General features: G+C 42.7%; 1 protein-coding gene across 1 annotated transcript; it reads right to left on the reverse strand.

Annotated features, from left to right (window-relative positions):
* Nucleotides 1-744: 744 nt before the first annotated feature.
* On the reverse strand, nucleotides 745-26,301 carry btaf1 (BTAF1 RNA polymerase II, B-TFIID transcription factor-associated). Its single transcript, XM_078273719.1, has 39 exons — nucleotides 25,868-26,301; nucleotides 24,775-24,898; nucleotides 24,312-24,426; nucleotides 23,332-23,466; nucleotides 21,963-22,162; nucleotides 20,527-20,660; nucleotides 20,429-20,435; nucleotides 19,900-20,076; nucleotides 19,697-19,765; nucleotides 19,443-19,532; nucleotides 19,268-19,363; nucleotides 16,686-16,862; nucleotides 16,276-16,416; nucleotides 16,017-16,141; nucleotides 14,264-14,384; nucleotides 13,956-14,060; nucleotides 13,636-13,785; nucleotides 12,868-13,010; nucleotides 12,527-12,701; nucleotides 12,187-12,390; nucleotides 11,244-11,664; nucleotides 10,811-10,995; nucleotides 10,554-10,710; nucleotides 10,073-10,182; nucleotides 9,776-9,977; nucleotides 9,452-9,600; nucleotides 9,134-9,286; nucleotides 7,855-7,976; nucleotides 7,268-7,435; nucleotides 6,952-7,029; nucleotides 6,733-6,862; nucleotides 6,503-6,644; nucleotides 5,676-5,806; nucleotides 5,226-5,348; nucleotides 4,629-4,781; nucleotides 4,072-4,283; nucleotides 3,806-3,965; nucleotides 3,260-3,430; nucleotides 745-2,014 (listed from the first exon to the last, which is right to left on the reverse strand). Exons 1-39 carry the CDS (start codon nucleotides 25,879-25,881, stop codon nucleotides 1,874-1,876), a joined length of 5,610 nt encoding a protein of 1,869 aa, XP_078129845.1. The 5' UTR covers nucleotides 25,882-26,301; the 3' UTR covers nucleotides 745-1,873.
* Between the last annotated feature and the right edge of the window lie 183 nt (nucleotides 26,302-26,484).

The following is a 26,484-nucleotide window of genomic DNA, read 5'->3' on the forward strand; positions in this document are numbered from 1 at the left end:
GTCCAATAGGATTGATGCACAGCGAAAATACCGATACATATCTTTAAGATGCACCTTTATTTTGAAATTCCCACAGAATATTCTTATTAAAAAATATTTTTTCTCATTTAAATGTCTGGAAGAGCTCAGTAATAAAATTGTTATATCATATTTTAGTTGCTTTCTGTGAGTTGATATACGTAGCTGTAAACGGTCAGTGTATCATCTCAGATTGACCACAGGCACCTGAATTGAATCGAATTAAAAAAAAATTGTAGCGTGGCAGACTTTGTGATTAAGAAAATATATTGTCCAAAGAATCGATTTAATATTGTATTGTGATAAAACGTATGATTTACACCCCTAGGTGTAAGAACAGGAATCTTATAACTGGACTACACTGAAATATTTTACTTTGAAATTGTAAATTTTAATAAATAACATTTTAGCATAATTAAAAAACATTCAGTTTTCAAAGATAGAAACCTGTTGGAATTAATTACACAACAATGTATTTGGTTGCTTATACAATTAAAATATTAGCCTCTTTGCTGCTATGCTATTGCTACTTTTCTGCGCATTTAAAAAAAAAAAAAAAACGACTTCTCGTCCATGAGGGCAGTCAAACGCATCAAATATGCATCTGTGTCAAAAGATGCATAATGTGATTCATTTATGTCTTATCAGTATTCTTCTTGGATGTACAACCACACCATCTACTGGCCATCACTGGTCACATGCAAAGAAAGAAAAAGAGCCATGTAGTTCAAAAGGTCTGTAGAATTTATTACAATTCCACCATCATAAACAAAAAGCAGCAATTACTGAAATATGTACAAGTCTATTCTTTTTTTTTCTTCTTTTTTTTAAATACTGGTGACAGGTTTCAAGGAAGTTTCAGGTACCGTTTTAGCTTGGCCCCATGTTCAGTCTCTGTAATGCTGCTTCACGTGCAGTGCTTTCCCAGTTCATTGTTGTTGTTGGCGGAGCTGAACACAACGCAAATCATTTCACCCAAGCGTCTCGATGGCCACAGGTCACGTGAACAGACTCCTGGGGGAGAGTACAGACCAGCGCCATCTGGAGGATGGAAGTCATCTGGTCATAGCATAAACAGTAAACAGTCACCAACGGGCTTTAAAAAGCCAGCGATGACATCCTGCGGTTTCTCCAGTGAGCTCGTCACTCTCGCCCAGCTTCCCTTTGTCATACAAAAACATGTTTGTATCCATCAGTCAGAGAGGCGTTGACAGGTGTGGCTGGGTATCGCAGTGCTTTAAGACCTTGTGATGAAGGAGGGGTGAGGGAGGGAGGTGCTACTGGGTAATGGTGTCTAAAGCAGTTAACACTGTATACTCTGGCAATGTGACGTGGGAGAAGGGCGGCGGGCTGTAAAAGTAGCATCTGGTGCTGTTCCTATAAAACATAAGCATTCAGTGCATCATAATTATAGTTGAGAGACCACAGCAACATCACTGTACACAGTGGTGATGCTGCTGCTGCTAACTAATGTAGAAGATGTAAACCAACACTGGGGGTTGCTTGTCGCAGATGGTACATAGTCATCATACCAATATAGTCTCTTAGCAGTTTTAAAGGAGGACTTGTTGAAAAACCTGGCTGGTTTACTCTCAACAAGGAATTACGGGATGTCTTGAGGTTCAGAAACGTCAGAAGAAATGTGTTAAGTTGCAGCAGCAAACTAATATATAGATTTAGTTCCTATTTGGGCTGTTTTTGGTTGATGCTTTGGGACATTTGTAACCATAAGCTACGAGTGACTCCTTATTCTGATCGGTGCTTGGGAGTGGGGCAGACAGTTGCAGCAGTAGGGGGGGGGGGTGCTCCACGGGCTTTGATCAGGTCCTGCTCGGCTGCGTGGGCTCGTACGGTGCTACTGCAGGGAGTGCATGAAGCTGTCCAGGTTGTACTCCGTGTCGTACTGCTGCTGGTCCCATAACTCTCCCAGGCCGTCCAGCACAGACTTAATGGACGACTTCCCGGAGCTCGACGCCGACTGCTCACCCTTCTCACCCTGAAACACATTTATATACACACACACCGATCAAGCAAACGTGACGAATCGACGACGCGGCGAGAATACATAGGAATGCATACCAACAGCTTTTGTCAGGTTTTTAATATTTGATTTTTAAAAAACAAAAAAAAACCACACTACCTGGCTTTGTATTCCTGATGCCCATCAGCCTCACTCATTAAACGGGTCCTTAACTGTGGAAATTAACAACCCTGCTCTATTGCTTTAAAACTTCTAATGTTATACATTTCTATTGTACATTATATAAGTGTTATCATTTCTTCTGATGTCAGCCTGGCACCTCTGCTACAATAAGCGGCAGGTGTTAACATGTGATCTGTATCTGAATAAATGACATCCGATCCTCAGGCGCCTGCATTTACACCTGGTATTAATAAGCACTCTTGTTATCTTGAGTCTAGCCTCATTGTGGTGGGATCTCAATATGCCAATTAGTTAGGGCAGGGCTGGCAGACTGGTCTCTGGTTAAAGGAAGCATTGCCACTGCATTATTCATTATAAAAACGCTTATCGTGAGGGAAGACATGCTAGCTACTGCGGGCTTGGGCTTGCGGCAGAGTTGGGGCCCGATCTGACGGAGCGCGTTTGCAAAAACGCGAGGAGCACCGCACTGCTTTGGTTGAAGAAGCCCCGATCAGCCCCCCCCGACTGTTGTTCTCGCTAGGCAACCACCAAATCACCCGTCCTCAGCTGAATGTTATTTGGCTGAGAGGTTGATCAAGTCGGGCGCTTTCCCGCTCCGAGTTGGAAGTTTCTTTAACTCGTCAACAGCACAAAGTCTACATGACTGACGTGACAAATAAATAGGGCTGCACAATATATCGTTTTTGTACCGCCATCGCGTTATCAACTGGCGCAATACACACATCGCGAAAGGCTGCGACATATCGCGACAGACACGGTTAGTTGAAAGAAAATAGCAGAAAACCACTTTAAAATGTAACTTTTTTTTTTTAGTGGTGCCTTTTATATTCAATGTTCAATTTGTTCAATAAAAGAATGTTCATTTGTCGTATTTTAGCAAAATACTGAAAGCAGCAGAAATGCAGAACTGAGAACACTTTAATATCGGTTTATTTATTGCGAGTAATATCGTTATCATGATATTCAACAACGTCATCGCATCGTGCACATTTTCCTCATATCGTGCAGCAGATCTGGGATCCCCACCAACATGTTTCTCAGTGTCTCCATGACTAAAACACTCTGACAAGCTCTCACCTTGTCTAGACTGAAGAGGTTGAGGAGCTGGTCGGTGCCCATGCTCTGCAGGCTGGCGTTGTCTTGGCTGATAACGGTGTTGGCGATGCTCATCTTGAACTTCTGCAGACCCATGATCTTCTCCTCCAGCGTGCCTCGTGTGATCAGCCGGTACACGTTCACAACCCGTTTCTGCCCGACACAAAACACAATGATGAATGTTCACAGAATGTCTCAGAAGTGTAGGACAGCGCCTCCTCGCCAATTTTCTTTCACTGGGGTCATTTTGCATCACTGGTTTCAGACAAGAGCAGCAGTGTCACACTATCCAAGGCTGCTCAAAAGGCCATCTTTAATAATGCAGCAAGGAAACTGATCAGTCACATCTTACTTTGGGTGCCTCAGGAGCATTTTGGATTTAGTGTCACCTTCATTGTAATGCAACTGGAATTTCTCAAAGCAGATGATGATCTTAACGTTATTGGTATTTGGTCTATACGGTTTACAAAAGCGCAGGTCCATGACATGGTATATGTAGCTGTGTGTGGCCTGTATTCGTCTGTGTACCTGTCCTATCCTATGGGCACGATCCATGGCCTGCAGGTCCCTCATGGGGTTCCAGTCATGTTCCACGAACACCACGGTGTCTGCACCCGTCAGGTTCAGACCTAGACCCCCGACATGGGTGGTCAGCAGCAGCACGTCAATGGATGGGTCATTGTTAAACCTGAGATTCAGAGAGCACAAAGTCATGGAGAGGAATGGGACTGAGCTCACATTCACAATAACAGGCAGCACGCGGTGGAGCTCTGAATAAATCCCCACCCACTGACCTGGAAACGATGGAGTGGCGGAGGCCCGCCGGCACACCGCCGTCTAGCCTCAGGTAGGTGACAGAGGGCAGTTTGGGTTTCAGCAGGTCATGCTCCACAATATCCAGCATACTCTTGAGCTGACAGAAAATGAGCACACGATGCTGGGCCACCACGGCCTCTGTGCCCCCCTCTGATCCTCCGCCACCTCCTAGTCCGCAGTCCACCAGCAACTGGAGAACAGAAAACACATTAGAGCCACAGTATGAGACAGCGGAGAGGCTGACAGTACATCTTAGTTCAGCAAAACCATGGGCAAACAATCTGATTGGTCAAGAATGTGTTTACAGTTTTTTTGTTGTTTTGTTTTTATAAAAACACTGTCAGATTTCACCAGGAAATGTGTGCAGTCTTTGTTAACTTCTATCTCCATTCTTATGCAAGCATATTACCTTCATGAAAACCTAATTGGATAAGATCCAAATTATTAGGATTATGTGAGACATACTCCAAACTGTGGCCCACACAAGCAGAAGTGATGTGCTGTAGTTGATCTGAAAGACTTCCCAGCACAATACCTGTTTGAGAGCGGAGAGTTTGGGCGCGTGCTGAAGGTCCCGCAGGCTGGAGTTTTGCCCTGCGAGCTGCTCAGTGATGCGTTTGTACTCTGGATGCTGCGGGGTCAAGACCAAACTCGGGTGGTTGCACAGCTTCCGCAGGTACTGCAGCGCCTGAAAGAATGTAGGAATGAAGGTAAATATTGTTGCGCGTTATAATGAGATGCATCTGCAAGAGTTGAGGGCATATAGTAAATATTAACAATTAATGCTTTGATTCCAAACATCTGCTCTGTGAAACTAAATCAAACTGCATTTTATGAAATGTTCACTGCATGCACAGGCCCGTGACGCGATACACAGCAAGTAAGTACATTTTATTTATACAGCGCTTTTCAGACAAGGTCACAAAGTGCTTTACAATGTACACAGACAATAAAAACATTGTAAAAATAATCAATAGTATAAAATACAAATACAACAGAAACAATGATCAAATAAATAGAAGACATAGGCTACCCAAAAGCTAGTCTCCACAGAGCACCCTTAACTAGTGTTTCAGAGGTGGTTTACTGTATAATTGATGCCCGTATGAGATAAATAAGTAGAAACGTGTACCTGGAAGACATGGCCTGTGGCCATCAGTTTAGGCTTCTCCTCCTCTTCTGTAGAGGTATTAGAGATGCTGTCCTCCACACTGGCCTTGGCTCGAGACTTTGCAAAGTCTTCATATAACTGAACCTGCAGGTGGTGCGAAAGCATACAGCGTTGTTAAGAGGGTTGAGACATTATCCATTGTTAGTTCTTACGGGAACCAGTCACATTACTTCTAACCTAGAATAATGCAGGCATGCATCCCATTAGCAATGTAATTTTTATGGCTGGCCTATAAGATTACTAGCTATTATTATTATTATTACTACATTGCAGATCCCTATAATATACGAATAGCAAGAAAAATGCAAAGCTGAGGCGCTGAGACAATGTATTTTTTCAATGTTTATAATGACGTATTTGCCTGTGGGTACTGGGATAGCCCATTAGATAGTTGTTGGGGGGCACAAGTACCTGTAGAGGACTCAGATTGCAGTAATAGTCCTGAATTATTTTAGGCGGAAGGTCCTGGAGGACATCCTCCTTCATCCTCCTCAGGAGGAAGGGTAGCACCTGCCGATGTAGGGCCTCCATCGCCAGGACACCTGACAGGAAGGAACCAATATTAACCAGTTAACGGCTTAGTCCCATTATACCTCTGGGATGTTAGGTAAGCCAGTATTCAGCTAGAAACAAAGCACGTAAGGCGAGTGCGAGGGTTTTGGATGAGTGTAGAGCGGATTTTTAAAGTGGTGCGTCGCCTTATCTCCCCCGCATCAATTATGCTCCGGTACTGTTTACACCATGAGTTTGGAGCATGTCTGAATGTGTTACCGCAGAACAGTACATGCAGATGAACAACGCCTGCCCTCCCTCCCTCTTCATGCTGCTAGTGCCTGTCATCCGATGTCTTTGGTGTTTTTTGCCCCCAACGTCTCCTCCCAGGCAGCACGGCAATGGTTATGTTTAGGGTTAGGGTTAGCTGCCTGGAAGGCGCCGTTGGAGGCAAAAAACACCATCAAGCATCATCCGACTGACTTTTTGCTTGCGGAGCTCCAGGAATGAAGTGAGGGTGGGTGCCGTTTATCTGATAAACACATTTTTTTCTTTTTTCCTTTTTGGGACGAGAGGTGAGTGATTTGAGCAGAGCGGGGTGAAATCTGAAGGAGGAGCAATTTAGTGGAGCGGCTTTAATTGGTAAACGGAGGGAAGGAACAGCTCCGTGAATGAGGAGTGGAAATTGTCACTGCTCACATGCTCTGGTTAGAAAATAAACAATGACACCTGCAATATTTACATACCCGCCTCCTGTTCCCGTGAGGAACTTTTGGCGTCACGGCTGGCCAGGATTGGTTTTCCGTAGCGTGCAGCAAACTGCCGTTCTGTTCCAAGGAAGCCCGGCATGAGGAAGTCAAACAATGACCAGAGCTCCAGGACATTGTTCTACACAGAGTGGGAAAAAATGGTCATGCTCTGACTAAAACATGAGGAAAGAAGTACAATTTCAACAGACAGCCAGCTAGGACCTCACCTGAATGGGCGTTCCAGACAAGATGACTCGGAAGTTGGCAGCCAACTGCTTAATGGCTTTGGAAAGTTTGGTTTTCCCATTCTTGATGACATGACCCTCATCAAGGATACAGTAATTAAATTTGATATTTCTAAAAATAAATTAAAAAAAAAAATTAAGTTCATTTTAAAAACTGAGCACCTTCCTCCAAAACCGAGAGAGAATTAGAATGATTCTCACCTAAAAAAGTCAATGTCATTCCGTACAACATCGTAAGAGGCTACTATAAGATTGTGTTTTTTCACTTGGTGCTGCAACCTGGAAAAGTAAATGTTTGTTTAGGATCATGAATGTTGTGTAAATGAGACATGCATTTGGGTTACATTATGTGTGCCAACAATTAGCGTAAAATAATGGATCCAAACCAACATTGAAAAATGATTTGTTCTCCTGAACAGTTTTATTCCACTGTACTTTAAGGAAACCTTTATGACGAGGATATAAATCATTCTCTGTATGCTGACGAGCCTTGTTTTAAAGTCTGACTAAGCTTTACCGCATTCGTTCTGTAGGAGGCCCAGTGTAGTGCAGTGGGTTGAGGTACTCCTTGGTGCAGAATTTGCCCACCTCATCCACCCAGTGGCCAGTCAGTGTGGGAGGACACACCACCAGAGAGGGCAGGGGGCTGCTGTCTGCAGCCTTAGTCTTGGCATATTCCTGTACCCTAAATAGACATCAAACATACACAAGGCTGATTTGAGTTTCCTTACACGGCACAGAAAAGAGGACGAGCGTTTTAAAGAACAAAGATCAAAACAAGCGCCTCAAAACTGGGACTAATTCTTATTGGACTTATATTATGATTAGGTAGCTCAATCCTTTGTGATTTAGTAGTGGTAAATAGTATATTAATACCTGACACTGATTACATCCGCAAGCATATAAACAACTGCCTATATGGATCATATATTTGGACTCCTATTTTACTATTCAATTATAAATGTTCTTTACAAGTCTTAACGCTGTGCAGTTATAATAGAGGCAACAATCATGAGTGATGTTGCTTCTGAATGGTACAATATACTGTGTCTAGTGATAAAGAAGAAAGTCAAACAATAGCTGTAATAGTGCCGTTTGGACTACCTGAGGTAGTGATCTCCTGCCAGAATGCAGATGGACTGCAGTGTCTTGCCGAGGCCCATGTCATCACACAGGATCCCATGCAGCTTGTATTTGTTCAGGAAGGACAGCCAGTTCACTCCGTCCTGCAAGATGACACAAAGACCAACACTGCAGACATAAAAAGCAGCCCATCCATTGTAACTGCAGTTGGTTTCAGAGTGATATTTTCTCCTGAGTCAGTTAAGGTTGATTGGCAGCAGTGCGTTTGACCAATAGCAGTAACAATTGTAGTAGAATTTGAATTGGCTTTCTGCACTGCTCCATTTAAAGAGATGGATGGCTGGTCTCAGCACAGCAGCCAGCAACTACCATTTCTAGGGGCCCTGACACACCAACCCGATTATCGGCCGTCGGACAGTCTGGCGAGGTCAGGGACTCGAGTCTGCTCGGTGTGTTCCGTGCCGTCGTCCGTCGGAGGAGCGGTCGGCCTTTATTTTGGCCGACCCGAAATGCTCAGTCGGAGACAAGGCAGTCGGGACTCACCCGGAAATGGCGAGCGGACGAGCCTCAAAATCTGACAAATCTTTTAAACTGACCTTTGTCGATCTGAAATGAAGACAGATTCAGCAACTGCACGGCCTATTTCTCGCTTAAAATGTTTTCAGAAACACGTTTCGGTGAACTATTTTAGTACAATATGAGATCGTATTCTGAACAAGCCGCTATGACAGTCTGGCTGTGAATTTCCGGAGAAAAAAAGACCCACGTGAAGCGTTCGTCCAATCAGCTGCCAGTTTTCATTTTCTGGGAAACAATACAGAGAAGCGCCGCCTGCTGCTATGGAGACGTATTACGTTTTGCGCACGCGCAGAGCGTACGCTCAAGTCGGCGTCGCCTCAGTGCGTTTTGAGGCATTTCTTTGGACCTCGGGGACCCGACTGATCAGTCCGACTGCCTTTTAATCTGTACAGGCATCTGAATATGGTCGGTTACGGTACCTTAGCAGTATTTATGGATGGATGAGCGGTGTGTATGCATTTTTGAAGAATTTGTATGTATTTTAAGTAGCAGCGGTCCATGAGGTGATGTTTTTTTTACTTTGTTTTGGGGTTTTTGCCAGCGGTTTTACTGTCCACAATGTTTTTTGTTTGGCGTTTTGTCTTTGTATTGTCCATGCAGCAACTTGCCCAACACAAATGTCTCCCAAAGGACACAAATAAAAAAAAACCTTGACCTTGATTTATCTGCTGCTTGAGGAAGTACTGCAGAGACACAGTGGGCACATAAGACAGACACACACCTGCTGGTACTTCCTGAGCTCAGCCTTAATGGGCACAGGGATCTTGTAGTTTTCCAATTTTCTGCTATCTAGTAGTTGCTCTAGGAAACGGCGTTCTCTGGCCTTCTGGCGGATCAGGTCAGCTGACATGGCTGGAGGGTCTGGTATACCTGCCTGGTGGACAACGGGGGGGAGGAAGATACTTAAAAAAGCAGAACACTGAATCATGACATTGTGTCATTAGTGTAATAGTGAGTGAGTGATTGAGTCTTTTTGCAGAGATTCTTAACTTTGCATAATAATAAATGCATTTTTAGCCTTCCGTTCGTGTGCTCCTACCTCGAGGGGCAACAGACGGATGAGTGTAGCAAAGCACTGTGTGGCCATAAAACGAATGCTATCACTGGGGTCACTCATACGGCCCAGCACTGGTACTACGAGCAGCACAATGTAGGGTACAATGTCCACATCAAGCTGCTCCATGACACCTGGAGAGAAGTTAGTCAAGGACAGTACTGTACAGAGATAACACAGCAACTACAAGGTTGATGCTTTAATTAACAGTTAGCTTTAAAAATAGCATTACTGCGTAATGTGTTTATGGAATGCATTTGCCATGCTAAGAAAATGTCATCAAAAGTTATTTCACTGTGTGAAGGATACAGGCTAAAGCCTCGATGGCACCCTCCTGTTTGGTGCAGTCCTCAATAGCAGCTAACCAGGGGAGTACACACTCAAGGAAACTGTTCATGGTCTCCAGCATGGCTATCTTACTGAGCACGCCCACACAGCGTGCCGCCATATGACGCACCGCTGTGTACGGGTGCTGCAGGCAAGTGAACAGATGGGGTAGGTGCTCCAGTAGCTATAGGGGGAAAAAAAACAAGACAGATTTAATTATTCGCTTACATTATATTAGTAGTTGGTTTAAGATGCCTTAACGAATTTCCGCAGACTTACCAAAGGTTTGAGTTCAGCAGCCATGGCCCCAGCCATGACTTCCAGCACTTGTAGAGAGTTGACCAGTTCCTGAGCTGCAGCGTCTCCCCTCTCAAGCTGGACCAGCCTGTCTGGAACACACAATAGACACAAAGGGATTCATAGTACCGACTACAAACATCCTGCACTTCCTGAACCGTGGGTTGCGGGCTGATAATGAGTGGATTTACTTACTTAAGTGAATTTAATTGATACACACAGATATAATGCAACCTGTCTTATAACTGATCGTAGATACTTGCTATGAATCATCATGAGGCAACTTCACATACAGAGTTTTGCATCTGAAATGCTACAATTTGCTGTATTTAAGTCCATTTAAGGCAAAATGTCTACAGGCCAGTTAAAATGTTAAAATACTTGTAGGTCAAGTGTTTACCCTTTAAGAAATAGCCGTTACAAATGTCTATCCAAGATTCAAATCTGATCAACTCAAACATACCAATGCGTTGATTTTCAGTCACTACTGTCTTAAGTGGTCCCACGGTGTTCTCCCATAAGTATGGCAGAGACTTGGTGAAGTCTGCACCAAAGTGCCTGGCGACAGTTGTAAGGGAGAACTCTGCCCCTCGTCTCTGAATAAGAAACGGCTTCTTGCTCTAAAAAGGGAACATATCATAGAATACAAAAAGGTAGAACACAACCTGTTGTGGATATGACCTAAATGTGAGGAAAATGTACTTTATTAGCCGTCTGTACCTCATCATTGTCAGTGCTAATGGTGCTGCCAGGAGGAAGCTCTGTAGTGGGGGCCTTTGGGGCTTTAGGGACTGGCCCCCTCTTACTGGTAATGGCAAACGCTGCCCTTTGGTGACGGTACAGGGTGATGATGCCTCGGGTTTTGTTGACCATGTGATGCATGCAGTCTTTCTCTAACCCACTGCCTAATGGAGAGAGAAATATGCTCAGTAGCAGGCAAGCAAGCACTTCTTCAGTGTTGACACATGATTATTGGAGGGCTGCTGTTGTACTTTTAATTTTACAAATACAGAAAAACAAAAGACACCATGTTGTGTATTCATAAGTCAGCAAAATGCTTAAAATGCTAATGAAAACCCAATTTTGAAATCCCACCGGTAGCCGACAGTGAGTAAAATTACTGACATCGTTCCCAAGCTTCAACAGCTCTTACCTTTGGCATTTTCCTGTGTGGGGGGTACGGGGCAAGCAGATGAGGGCGTGACCGCAGAGTCCACGCAGGCCGAGGCACAGAGGTTTTTGATGATCTTGGGATTGGGGCACGGCGAGCGTCCAGCACACTGTTGCAGCAGCTTGGCTATAAAGGAAGCAGCATATCCCTGGATCAGGGTGTTCTCCTCCCGCTTGATGGTTTCCATCAGAGGCCTGACCAGTGGGTTGAGTTTGTCGGGAAGAACCTGCAGGTTAATTACTGCACAGGCTGCGAACATGTGGACTCGCAGATGCAGCTCCTGCCATTCTGTGTTGGTCTCCATCACTGTTACTTGAGCCTGCTGCCGTTTACCGTCCAGTGCCTGCCACTGACTGGACTTCACGTTCAGACCCGCTGTCGACTCTGTAAAGATGGTGGTTACCTAGGGAACAAGAGGGGGAAGGGGGGGGGGAATGTGAGCGATCGGTTACAGAGCGCAACATCCGTTGACCTTTGAAGCTGAGAATCACCTGGGTACCAGACCATTACCAGAGCCATTAGCTCAAGAAAATAAAACCTGGACAGAAAACAAATTACAGCTGGAGGATATGGAAAAAACGGTCATGAAAATAGTAGCCAAATACCTTAAAACGTCAGCCTTCAGTGTAAACTACAGTTTTAGGGCTATGTTCCATTATGTTGATGAATCTATTTCAATATATTCTATATAACACTAAAACAGTAAGACTGTCCTGTTTGAAGAGGATTCTTCGGAAACCATGATGCATCTGAAGAATGAAATTGCACGCTTCATACAACCATTAAGTTTGTCAGTTTACATGCCTGTTCAAAAATATATATGGTGTGGAGTGATAACCCACCATCAATTGACCTACATTTCATTAATGAAGTTTTTTTGCTTCATCCAATCAAGGCAAGTTTTCTTATGTGTGGCTGGACCTACCAGTTCATTGGCTTGATCAATAGTGAAAATGCTACAATTGAGGCGGTCTTGCAGGTCTATATTGGCATCAGCCAGCAGTGCAATTAACTGCTTGCACTCATTCTGCATGCGCGTGAAGGGGATGGCAATCTCATCGTAGTACAACTGCTCGGACAGTATGGCCAGGAGACGAGGCTGCACCATGGATGACACCACCTGACAATCCTGAAAGAGAGCGATTAAAAAAAGTAAATAAACGTATTGGACCTCTGAATGCCTGATTCGGTAATGCTCACACTACATCCAAAAAGAGTCAAACATGTTTTCCACAATTAACAAACTCAGTGTCTGAGCTTCTCACCTTCTGCAGTGCAGCCCACTCGCAGAGCACCAGAGCCACAGCTATGCGCTGCAGGGCAGACTTCGAGTTGAGGTGGAAGAGCAACAGGTGGCCTAAAGACTCAGCTGGTCGGATCTCCTGAGATGCAGCATTGAGCTCAGGGTCACAGATACACCTACACAGGGCCCCTAGCAATCTGGATTACAGAGACACAAAGAGAGCGGGGAAACACTGTCAGAACTGTTAGCATCTTTAAAAACAATTTATCTAGCAATTCAACTTTCTTTATTGCTTAAGAGAAAGTCACAAGTGCCCCTCAAGATCAGGATTTTTTTCCTTCCAATGCAACAATCAAAACTTACTTGGCAGCCATGAGGCGAGAACGGACCACTACATAGTCCCTTGTCACTGGATCTTCTGTCACCGTCTCTGCACCTGCTATATACTCTTGGACCGTTTCCTTCACCTGACTGGTTCCTTGACGTGCCTTTGCACCAGCCTTATCCTGTTGCATCAACACAACAGTAATTATTACAGTTAGCTTCCTTCTGTCGCTGCATGTGTGCGTGTGTGTGTGTGTGTGTGTGTGGGTTAAACAGACACCGACTGACTGCACACAGCAGAGGTCTCCTCTGGGTGCCTTGTGCATTGATGTCAGACCCAAATGGGCGCCAATGGACGCAGTTATGGCTGGGGGTTACACACCCACACAGTCCCAAAGGCTCTATGCTGACACCCATAAACGTCCCAGACAGAAAATAAGAAAGGAAATACAGGCAGAGGGCAGGGTCTCTGTCTCTGCAGATACAGACACCACCACACACTTCCAGTGGGTCATTAAATATTGATTGAGAAGGGATTACTTTTGTATCTTTGTGTGTAAATCTATACATTGTTTAAGAAAATCCTACATTGAATTATCCTACATTGAATGTAAAATATTATTAATTTCATTGGCTAAAATTGCTATCAACTAGCAGATATTGTCCTGGAGCATCAGTTTGCATCTAAAGGACACAACCACTACACACCCTCATACACTATAAATACAGAAGGTCAGCTGAGAATAGAACAATATAACCGTTCTTATTCTTCAGTCTTATCTAGCTACAAATAAAAAAGTGTCCAACCTTGGAGCGAGCCTTCACTTCCAGCAGCATGTTCAGGTCTATGGGAATGTGTGAGGCCTGCATCATGAGACAGAGCCAGGCACCCATCCATGGACAGCTGGCTGCTACCACGTACTGCTGTGGGGCCTGAGACAGCAGCTCACTCCACACCTGCCCAGTGACACACATTAACAATTCATGAAGGCAGCTCAAAAAGGTCATCCATATACAAGGAAAGAAAAGTGAGAATGTCGGTATTGTTTCTCTTGTTTCCAATATTCAAAAACGTAGGCCATCTTCGTCAATTTACCCTGAGATGACGTGAGGGTGAGGCAACAAACCTTTTGAATCAGTTCAAGGATTTCCTCGTTGCTCTCCAGTATACAGGACTGGAAGATGTACCGCAGCATATCTTGTAGGATGGGGTTGATCCACATCGCACAGCTCTGAAGAATAAAAAACACTGGCTTATTACACCTTAATACCCCTAGCCAGCATCCAAACTCAACTAAAAAGGTTTGACAGTACCAATGGCTGTTATGAATAAACAATACGGCAATCTATGTTTTGATACTTTGTTAAATCCTGTATAAGAAGAAATACTTTGCCAGATATGACATAATACCCAATTGCTCCAAGTCAACTTTACCTCCTTAGCTTTAGACAGCAGTGTGAAAAGGGTTTCCAGTGCTGCCCGCCTTACGGACGATATAGTGTGTCTCAAGAACGGCCAAACCCGAGGGACCAGGACTGTTAATGACTGCTGCATGCTAGAGTGGACAAGAAAGTGTGTCAATATACATACACAGGGGCAGCCTCTAGCTCCCCCAGTAAGAGCGTGCGCCCCATGTAGGCTGAGTTCTTTGCAGCGGTGTGGGTTCGAATCCGACCTGCTGCGTGTCATCCCCATCTCTCTCCCCCTTTCCTGTCTATCCACTGTCACTATATAATAAAAAGGGAAAAGCCCCCCCCCCCAAAAGAAATAAAAAAAATCAGATCACCACTTAGAGTAGGGGTGTAATGATAGACTCAAGTGAAATACAGTCACACTTTACACCAATTAGCTGTCAGCATTTTAAACCTGGTTATGCCAGCTAACGGTAGGCTAACGTTACCTGCTATATATGTTAACTAGCGTCACAACCCTAGGCTGTTTAAAAATTGCATCGAGATTCATTTTTCATCTCAACCGGTTGTAATCTTTATCTTCCATCTAAATCTTAAATCTTTTTTTTTTTTTTAACCGATTCACAATTCATCGTTGCATCCCTACTTTAGAGTAGCTAAAGTAGGGATGTAACGATGAATAATACTACTTTAGAGTAGCTAAAGTAGGGAAACTACGCACTATAGCTTTAACAAAATAATGCCTTGTTACAACAGTATACACTTAACCCCTGCTTAGCCTTTAAGTGCTCAGATCTCACTCACAGGTTTACAAAGTGAAAAAGCCCAAAGGGACTCACCATCTCCAACAGAAAACACTGTTCCCAAACTGCTCCAAACAGCTCTATTGTAGTCCAGCCTTTACTTCTGTGACGACCGTGCATCACTTCGTAACACACGTTATAATGCTCACCTAGCTGCTAGCGTGGCACGCCCTCATACTCTGCTTCTGACTGGCTAGTAGTCCTTACCTAGCTACTGCGCATGTGCAACTCCCAACAAAGATGGAACAGAAGTGAGATGTCTCACTCTGTAGCTAAAACAGAGAGCTCAACACACTCTGAAAAGAGGAGCTGCAGCATGTGTAGTACAACAAAAACATGGTGTTTTTTGAAATTTAAACCATGTAAACCTATTCTGATATAATCTCTAAATACAATTATGAACCTGAAAATGAGCATAATATGAGCACTTTAAAGAGTCAGAGTCCTTGTCCATCTAATTGTGCGTTTGTAGAAAGTGCACTCAGTGGTGGGCATGCATTGTCTGTCTGTGTGCTTTTATGTAAAGTTCAAATGAAGTTTAGCCAACCTCTTAGCACAGTGCTGACACTTAACACACAACCACAGAATACAAAGTAGACAATTTGCCTACCTTCGGCTGAATGACAAGACAAGCCAAGTCAGAATAGTAAGAGTCTTGTGAAACCTAGTACATGTTAAGGCCATCAAACCCCATGCAAAACTGCATTTCACATGTAACACAATCACATGTCTTCTACTTTATTGTTAAAGTCAACAGTACCCAAACTTTCATCATTTCGTCAATGATTTTCCTTTGCCCTGCCTGTTGTACATTCATGTATTTTAGCTAGGAGCATTATACATTTGTTCGATAAAGTTATCAAATGGGACAGAAATCCCAGCACGGTGTCTCTTTAGAGTCTGCAATCATTCAAAAACAAATTATGATTTTGAGGCAGTAGCATTTATTGTGTGAGCTTCTGTGAGACTGACCTGCACTGGCGGACCTGCGGGTAGGTGAGCAGCGAGGACAGCAATGTCATGATGCTGTTGGTGGAAGCAGTGAGGTCATCCAGGTCCAAAAGAGCATCCCATAGTGTGTTCACGATGAAGGGTACCTAAGACACACACACACAGAATTTTACGACTAAATTAAGTTGAAACATATCTGCCTACAGGTGTCAAACCTCAACACAAAATGAAACATGATGCAGATGCATTGTTCAAAAGGCTCTACTACTGCATCTCTGACCTTATTGGGCAGTAGCTGTACCAAGCCTTCCACCACAGGGATTAGGGCTGCAGCTGCCACAGCCCTGACATCATCATCTAGGTCCTGTAGGCCTACAGTGATGGCAGGGAGCACCCGGGGCAGCAAAACAGAGATCAGGTCCTGTGAGACGAGAAAACAGACAGATGAAGATCAGCATAGATGTATGGGTCTGAGATCAGAAAGAATGGCCTTTACAGTGACATCTCTCCACAGGGAGCACATATGCTTCCAGACCCCAAAAATAAATAAAAAGCTTTTTGTCCATACGGTTGTGTTACCACCTCCACAATTTATATTCATGAGCATATGGCGCTCAAATCGAAGACGCTGTAGAACTTTACTATGCTTATTCAACAGCTGATCATATACACACACAGAACAGGTGGTACCTGTCGGACAGCGAGGGCATACTTGATGCCAAGCAAGCCTCCATGACGGACCTCCCACTGGTCTTCTTTTAGCAGCGTCAGCAGGACGTCTACCGTCATGGAAACTCCCGTTTCATTCATGTGGCGAAGGGCCACACCGAGTGTCTGGGCACACGTCTCCCTGACAGGAGCCACCACCTTGCAAAAGGAAAGAGATACAGGGTACAACAAAAAAAAAAAAAGGATGATAATGTTCTAGTGAGCTGGTGAGCCACCATAAATGAGATGTTTGATTACATATTATAAATGCCAATATAGTAAATATCTATAGTCATTACACAGACATTTATAATAGCAGCATTATCTTAAGTCTCAGTGGCAAGTTATACTACCACTTATTATGCAGGCTTCTACCAATACAACCCTACACAAGGTCCAGTCACTGAAGAGTTCTTCTGGTTGAACTTAAGCTAATATTAGCAAAAATTATATTGGTTTTCCACCAAGCAAAGAATATTAAATTCCTGCAGGAATATTTACACTTACAAAAGAAAGATCATCATGACAACCTAAATACAGTCACATGCAATGCCCCGAAATCTGCTCAACTCCCATTAACTCCTCTTTATGGTCATTATTACGGCGGTAGGTTGAGTTGTTGTATTGTATTTTACTTTGAGAGGAAATGTAACACCCAAATATATTAAAGAGGGTAAAGTAGAAGGTTCTTTTGTCTAGCTTTTTATTTTTATTTTTTTAAAAGATGCCCTTTTTCCCTTAACGTAAATTTTTAAACTCACTGCTGTTCTACAGTGTTGCCACAGTTATAAGGGGGACAAATACACCTTACACTAAAGCCACTTTGCAGTAGATAAATACCATGCATCAAAAGAGTTGGCACACAGTAGTTACATTTAGGAGAGGGAAGCGTGAATGCCAAAACCACTGCCTTTCGCAAATATTGTAGCAGACAATAAAAACAGACACCTCTCACACAATGACAACTATAGATGCTATGAATAATGTCAATAAATGCAACAGAAACAAGGCCAATTCCATAACTCCTTAAGAACTTTAGAAACTTTATTATTTGTCACATACAATCATACAGCACAACGAAGTGAAATTCAATCTCTGCATTTAACCCATCCTAAGCAGTAGGAGCAGTGGACAGCCGCATACAGCGTCCAGGGAGCAACGTGGGTTTCAGTGTCGTACTCGGGGACACTTTGACATGTGGCCTGAAGAAGCCAGGGACCAAACCACCAACCTTGTGGTTAAAGGACAGATCCGCTCTACCTCTGAGCCACAGCCACTTAATAATGAATAACCATGGCATGGCATGAACACATTAAGGCTGCGTCTCATTTCTCACCCCTTCCCCTTAGTTTTGCGCGTTCACATGAGTAAGGCCAATCCCCATTTTGATCAAGGGCTAAGGGGAAGGGGTAGATACCCCTTAGTTTAAGCAAAGTCTCGAGCTTACTTGAAAGCAAGGGGTACCCAGAATACACTGCGTAGCCTGAAATCCGATCGACCAGAGATAACATAAATATCATAATGTACATAAATGTAAGTATTTTCGGCTTAAAGAATTTATTAATTACGAAAGTCTTGTTTTGTGCTCTACACAGTCCTGTACATACATTTGCAACCATGTTCTTAATTGGAACGTTTTTTAAAAAATCGCTAGTTTGCTACGCTAACGCTACATTGCTGATTTGCACAACAGTCCCGCATTTCTCTGCCTTGAATGGACTCCATGCATGTCTACAGTTTTAACTAAACTCCATTAGCAGCGAATTTCGTTTGATATCAGTGTAGAACACTACTTGCTTTGGAGACGTCGATGCGTGCTTTACATATACCGTCCTGTATCACACACACACGCCGGAGGAAACCCAGCAGCTGATCCACTTTCGGGCTGAAAACGAGCAGAAGTTTCTGCGTTCATGTTGTAGCCAGTCATTATTGTATTGGTACTGTGTTATTGTAATCATGTGTAATTCATTCCTGTTCATGCACCTGTACATGGTTGTTGGTTATGATACAGGACACTAATGAAAGAAATGGGGTATGAGGGAAAAGGTTACTGGCCAACAGGCATCTGACTGTGGTCTTGTGTGTCTTTTTTTTGTTTTATACATTTGAGTGCCTTTTTTATGCATGTGACATGCAAGTTATGGTTCCAATAGTTGTAATAGTTGTAATAATGTTAGGTTTACTTTATTGGGCAACAAAGACAGCGTTTTGTTAACAAAGAAAGCGTTTCTGAACATCAATGACATTCAAAACAGTGATAACTGAAACAGATATACAACACACCATGCAGTGTGTATAAAAATATTTATTGCAAACAGACCTAAGTATGTATGATGACGTAAGCAAGTGGGGTCTCATTTCATAGGGATATGTTTTCACCCCTACCCCTTACCCCTTGTTTTCGAGGGACAAGGGCTAGGGGAAGGGGTAAAACAGAGAAATGAGATTCAGCCTAAATCCTGTCCTCGTCTTTACTACACGTCTCATGTCTCAGCCATGAAAAGGCGTCCAGTAACTTTTTACAACCTCAGACTTCAGTTGTCCACAAAAACAAGACCTACCTCATCAGATACAAAATCTCCAAAGCGGTCTAGGGCAAAGACACAGAGCAGCCGGATGACCAGATCCTCTATCCACTCCTGATGCTGCCGCGACATCTAAATCAAAACATCAGACAGCTTATGTCATGTTTAATTCTCATGGAAATGTTAAAAAAAAAAAAAATTAGATATATACCTGTTCGGCAGTGCTTCCCACCAGCTTCCCGCCCACAGCACCATGGGATTTGATGATTTCTCGAAGACCTGTGCCTGCACCATGACGAATCTGTAAACAGACAATACAAGTTTACATTTAATTTGCACTGGTCATATAAAAAACGTGTTAGATCACAGATTGTACCTTTAACTCAGCCAACCCCCTCATGTCCAACTGTATTGTGAACTATCAGCTAAAATTAAGTATCACATCAGTGAAAAACGCTTTTTTACCTCCCATGAAGGATTGAAGAGGTCATTGCAGAGCTCCTCACAGAAGCTCTCCAGAGGCCACTCTTGCATCTAAAAGACAAAGCAATGAGAGATCAGTTACATCAAGATGTTTGTTATCAATACGGTCATTCGTACCATATATAGTCATTAAATAGTTCAGGCAAAGACATCAATGAGTTATTGAGTTGTTTTTGACTCCTTACCTCCTCTAAAAGACCAGAGTTATCTGGAACGTTGTCGATTAAGACTTTATGCTCCGTTGCCGGTTGCTCAATAACTACATTGGTGGTTTTCCTTCGTTTCTCTTCAGGTTCCCCCCTCAAAACTGTCGTTAAAAAAAAAAAAGGTGGAGGCAACACAAAGTGAATCATTAGAACCAACTAAAACTATACTATGAAATTGGTCAAATCTCTGAAAATCACAAGTATGTTAAAGCTTTAGTGCGTAACTTTCTGATATTAATGAACGTCTGTTACATTCAAGCCATTGCCACATTAGTTGCTACAAAACTATTTAAGACTATCAGCTCCACACAACTCTCTCTGCATTTCTCAGAGTGCGCGATCACATGAGGCTTGTGTGCCAACAATTTAGTTGTCATTTAGAATGCCTCATGGGGGTGACAGAAACTACGCACTATAGCTTTAATGCTAAAAATACACATTTGGTTGTATAGGATTAAAAAAACACTTCAATATTTCAATAATTTTGAGCCAGTATAATGATTTATACCTTGGGTCTGTATTTTTAAAGAGATCGAGCAGATGATCAAAGTTTCAAGTCAAAATCAAACCGGGCATGTTGCAGGTACACAGTATGCATCACCTTACCTCTTTTCATTTGGATCCACGTCTTTGGATCTTTGTTTGGCCACTAGCTTGGCCATCCTCTTAGCCTTATTCTTCTGACGACTGCTCATGCCTGGCCGGAACTCAGAGTCAATCAACTCACTAGCCTGAATGGGCTGAAAACAAAAGCAGTGGAGTTAATTATTCATTTTAAGGGGTTAACTGAACACATGTGCCGTGGTTACACTTGTCTTTTTAAAATGAGACTTTCGTAATCAGATGCGCCTAATGGGAACTTAGCTGTGTCCGCATACGAGTGTCCACTCTTGACATTTCAATGTGACCCGCGTGATCAGATAGATTTCCACGTGGCTATAACGTTATTGTAAAGGTTGCGGGACCCATACGAGTCCCACTTTGCTAAGGAGAGAGCAGCGGAGATGGCTCTCTAATGGCTCCGCTAATTCATTCACATTTAATTTCCTATAAATTCGTCACAATAAAAGCAAGGCCAGGCCACCTTGGCATGCGGTATGGCTGATCGGATCCCAATGCGAGCAAAATCCGATTTCCGAGCGTACAGAGTTGACAGTTAATGCATCTTGCAATGATAGGACGACAAAGGTCTCATAGAAAAGACAAGTGTAACCAAGGCCATAGATACAGTACATTATTACCGAATGACTTATTTAATAAATCAATTCTCCGGCTCAAAGCGTCACAAATCTCCAAGTGGCTCCAAGATGTTCTTCTAGGCTAACTGCATTCTCCCTCCCTACTCATGCACAAGTCATATTCATCATTTTATACTATGTAGGAATTGCAGAACAGGTTATCAGTGAATAAAGCCCCAGAAGATTTAGACGATTATTATTAGTGGCATGTTTGACATCTTACATATGGATCAGGAAGAAATATAAAAGAAGTTTATTATATTGTATTACCACACTGAAATACTGACATCCCCTGCCTTCTACCAACTTGAAATGTATGCAGCACCACACAATAGATAGGCACACAGGCCTGGAAGATATGAAGAGCAGACTGGAAACACAAAAAACATCAAGGTTTGATTCAAAAGAGGCAGAGAAAAGGATGATTCACAACCAAAGAGAAGATGACAGCTGAATCAGTATGAATTTATTAAAACTTGGCACTGCACAGCAACAGCCTTTGTCACTGTGACAAGTCATAGCCTACTTCCTTTCACTCAGTTTAAAATCAACTTAGCCAGCTAAGTCAGGCCATAACGTAAAGCCACAGTATCTCACTGCAGGGCAACATTCAACTGCTGACAGAAGCTGTGACAACAGCTGCCCACTTCCTGCCACACATTTCTGATTATCTGTACCTATTTTGCAGCTTTATAGTCAGTCCAAGGCTAGAGCTTGCAGTAAGAGCCTTAGTGAACCAAAGATCATCAAGTACGTGCTCCGAGGTCTGCTGAATCAAAAGTAAGAGGTTTAAATGAGACCCACCACATGGTTGTGCGAGCTGGATCCAGCTGTGGCCTTGCTTCCGTGGGCTTTAAGCCCGCTGGGTTGGCATGTATAGTCTAGGTCCTCATCGTTAAACAAATCCTCTGTGTCCATGCCGATAGCAGCACCCATGTCCAGACCCAACTTCTTCTGAAGAAGCTTTCTCTGGCGGGCAAGACGTTCCTTAGGGTCCATCTCACCTGAGGGAAAAAAAAATAAATAAATAAAAAAACATGACAGGACGTCACGGGTTACAACTAGATAGCCTGTAGAACAAGTACAATGTTTATGTTCACCTGCACACCAATATTCCACTATTATTCCGAATATGACAATATTCCGAATTTGATACAGGTCATGTAAACAGCATATTCTGGTTGGATATTCTGAATAAGGCCTTTTTCCTAAAAAAATGCGCACACATCACTACGCCGACCTTTTCAAGAAGCTGGTTGAAGGAATGAAAGAGGGACGCTGTGTTCGCACAGTCCAACAAGTCCGCCACCGCTGGTAAACTTTGAAAAAAAAAAAAACGTCGGAATATCGTCTTTTTCAGAATAAGGGCAAAAACCGGAATATTATGCGCATGTTAACTTAGTCATTGTAGCTGTGTAAGGAATACCGATTATGTGTATGTGAACCACAGAGTGTCATTCGGGAGCTAAATGCAGCTAGAAGGCAAACACGATTAGTGCTAGGATCGCAAATAAATACAGGAACAGGATCATAAATAGGTCTGAAAAAAAAAAATCACCCAGAACCTGCCAAATTTAGTAAACTTCAACAGTACAGGGGTCCTTGAACGAGAAATGATATCAGATCACAGAGAAGCAACGACTGGTAAAACAAAAGAATGCAGGACTTTGAATGACCATCAAAAGATGATGACGAGCAGCTTTCCCTATTCAAATTAAATTCAAATTCATGGCCAAGCAGCCTAGTTTGTTGTGCGGTATTTGTGTTTTTGTCAGAATCAACCTGAGATATATTAGCAGTGAAGTTGTAGTCTAGTCTAACACAAAAGTGTGTGACTTAAGGGATGAGAAGTACACAAAAGGTTGTTTAGCATACAAAAGTCACGACTGAATCCCCTTTCCTCAAGTCAAAACAAATGGGTTGGAAAGTACATATTCAAAATCTCCCAATTAGTTAAAGTCATACACAATCAAAAACAAAGTTGTTCAGTGGTCAGTGTCCCAAAAAGACTAGCCAAAAACTGAAACCACCCTACTCATTTCAAAATGAGTCACTTTTCCTTTCTACGGGTTACACTCGCAACACAATGTAGCTTTCATACGTGTTCATGTGGGTGAGGGTGTAACAGTTGAGATTATTGCAACAAAACCACAATAAAAAAAACACTACAAACCAGTTTTGTCATCCTGCAGCTCAAACTCAGCCCCAGCAGATCCCAGCAGAGAGGCCCCATGTTTAAGTAGGCGGGAGATGTCAAAGTGGTAGAAACTCAACCGGTCACAAGAGGAGTCCTCTGGAGACAAGTCTTCTACAAGAAAGAAGAAGAGTCTCATAACTGCACATTTGTCCCTCTAACTGCTAAATGAATCGGAGGTCACGTTCACACTAACGCCTTTCATCAAGAACAAACTTGTGTTTTCCACCCGAGACTGAGCTTTTTGAAATGTCTACACAATGGATGGAGCTGGAAATGGAGGCCTTAAGATTGTTGAGTAGCTTCTCCAAAACATCTTTATTTTTTATATATATATATATATATATATATATATATATATATATATATATATATATATATATATATATATATATATATATATATATATATATATATAGTATATTTTTAATTTGCCCTAAAATAATACTGGAAAATATTAAATTTAGTGGAAAACAATGTTGTTTGTGATAAACAACTTTCATTCAATGGTGGCTGGGACCAATAATGTTGTGATCAATACAGTCATGTCATGCAGAGAAGACGGATTGCACTGAACAGCAGGGATGGGTACCAAGTAGTGCTGACCGATGAACCGGATTTTCCTTGTCACCCCAATATGAAAGACTACATAAAACAAGATGAACGTGAAAATGTATCTAGGGATGTGTACCGAAACCAGTTATTGAACAGGCCACAGGGCTAAAAACTGTAGGATTTATCATCACACCGCAGCCTCTCCCCTGCTCTGTATGGGCGCTGAGCTCCTCCACATCCAGAGCGCACACACAACCGACACGCTGATTACAGGTATCATAACTAAATCCAAGGTAAACATTAGCGCGCCAAGTATTTTCATAAACGATGATGCCAAATGGAAGACTGCAAAATCCAGTGTTTCATTTGGAGTATATGCCTCAGCATTTGACAGGAAAGCCTACCTTCTTTAGGCTTGGGCACGGGGTCCCACTCAGGAATATTCTTCACAATGGCCTCTACAGCCTGGCCTGCTGCTATTCGAGTGTCCCAATTGGGACTCCTTAGGTAGGTCAAGACCTGGTAGTTGACAGAAAATAGTTTTAATACACTCCATGTACAACCTAAATTATAACTGTCGGACCTATAAAGAGAAGGAAAGAGACAATTAAAAACAGCCAGCGCAGAACTGAAAATTATTTGTCAAGACTTGACAAAAGACTTTGTTGCAAGGTCAGAATCACATACAAAATTCAATCCATGTACTAATATGGCACAGACAGCTCATTGCCCTACCAGGGAGAATAACACTGTTGTACATTATCAATACTCCACAAAGTTGACTGCAGGGACAGCCAAATATGCCCTGGTTGAGATTATTTTATGAAGGATCATGAAAGACAGTTTGGAAAAAGCCATCAAACACACCTTTGATAAGAGGCTATTGAGTTCATGGGGGTGGAGTTTGACCACTTCTCCAAGCTGCTGGGCTGCTGCTTTCCTGGTTACTGGTGTTGTTCCGGTGTCGAGCAGGATAAACAAACGATCAAGTCTAAAGAAAGGTGACGGTACAAAAAAAAACAAAAAAAACCCCAAGGTCAAAAATAACAAAGACAATGCACAGCACTGAACACACATGCTGGTTCCTCTTCACACATTTTTGGTGCTCGAATATGCAAGGACCACTTGAGTGGTGAGAGGACCAGAATTGAATGATAATCTAAATATTTTATAAATTACATTCTAAACTAAAAACAAAATGCAAATGCTCTCAAGACAACACACTGACATTTATTTGCATGAATAAAACCACTATGCATTATTAAATTGTTTGGCTTTGAACCAAGGTAACCTGTCTAATGAGCCTGGTCTTTCACTCATAATTCTATTAATAAAAAGGTCTATTAATAAAGTGGAGCGGATTAGAGATGTAAGGGACGTGACCCCAGGTACCACTTATACTTAATCTGAACTTCAGAGGAGTCGGCTTTGCTATGCAAAAGAGGCCCACTGACACCACGTGGAATTATCATAACAATCACAACGGAAAACGCTTGCCAAGTAAACATCAAAACAATGTTAAGATTAATGATCTGGCAAGTTTTGTGACGTTAAAGATTACCTAGAATTTGGCTACGAGGACAGGCTGCAACACTTGCAATTTGACGTTTGTGGGTATCTCGTGTTTGCAAACTGGTTAACGTGACATCATTTCACGATCACGTTAACGTTAGTTAATCTGTGAATCCTTAATATTAAATGTGAAATTAATTTGAACTAACATTTCGCACATGCAGTAAAAATGAATCCCAACTGAGTTATGTGCCCAGCCTGGAAACCCGCGCCACGAATATTGACTAAGTTACACTGTAACGTTACGCTGTGTTAGCTTGCTAGCGTCGACTGTCGCCATCCCATTCTTTGCCAAATCAAAAGCTAGCAGATAGCAGGTTAGCCAGCTAATTGGTAAGGAAACTCGGACAGATAAAACCGAGTCAGCATAGGCGTAAGCCAATCTTACCTTGATACAGCCATGGCCAATTGTTGTATGGCTTTTCACGCCCCACATTCAACAGGCAACCAGTAATTTGAGGCTTTTTCCTCTCTGCCGTTTAACGTTTCCAATGCCGCAGATAACTGTAGCTAGATGAAGTCATTAGCTAGTTAGCAGCTACCGCTAGCTAGCCGAGGCCCAGGCTGTGTGCTTCTGACCACCCCGACTCTGTCTGAGTTCACCACCAATTCATGGCTTCAAAGTTGTCCCTCTTGTCTCTTCTGTATCTTCTCCCACAAAATATCGCCGAGTACCATACGCATATCAATCTATAGCTAAAGTTACCCTTCAGAACTCTTCGCGGATAAATATTTTAACCTAACACGGTGTAAAGAGTTATTTTGTAGCACGTTGAGGGCGACCCAGAAGACTGTTTTTATATGAGGAGCCATCTTGCATTTATTCCTTCCTCCATAGCAGGCGTAAGCTGATTGGCTAGAAGCATCGGGGAAAGCCAATCAAAATGCATGTTAAAAGAGGAAACGAATGGAAAGAAAAAACGAAAAGGGATAGTTTACTTGTTTTCCCTCAATAATGTTAGATACATTGTTGCATCCTATGTGGCTCTAGTTTATCTAAAACAT

This window comes from Sander vitreus, chromosome 17 (assembly GCF_031162955.1).
Source record: "Sander vitreus isolate 19-12246 chromosome 17, sanVit1, whole genome shotgun sequence".
Classification (NCBI taxonomy): Eukaryota; Metazoa; Chordata; class Actinopteri; order Perciformes; family Percidae; genus Sander; species Sander vitreus.

What these genes read in the sequence shown, in the direction of transcription:
- btaf1 (XM_078273719.1), bottom strand. An exon ending in TCAATAGCCTCTTATCAAAG is followed by an intron (nt 24,427 to 24,774) that starts GTGTGTTTGATG and finishes GTCAACTACCAG; the next exon opens with GTCTTGACCTACCTAAGGAG. An exon ending in GCAGGAGATCACTACCTCAG is followed by an intron (nt 7,436 to 7,854) that starts GTAGTCCAAACG and finishes ATGTCTATTTAG; the next exon opens with GGTACAGGAATATGCCAAGA.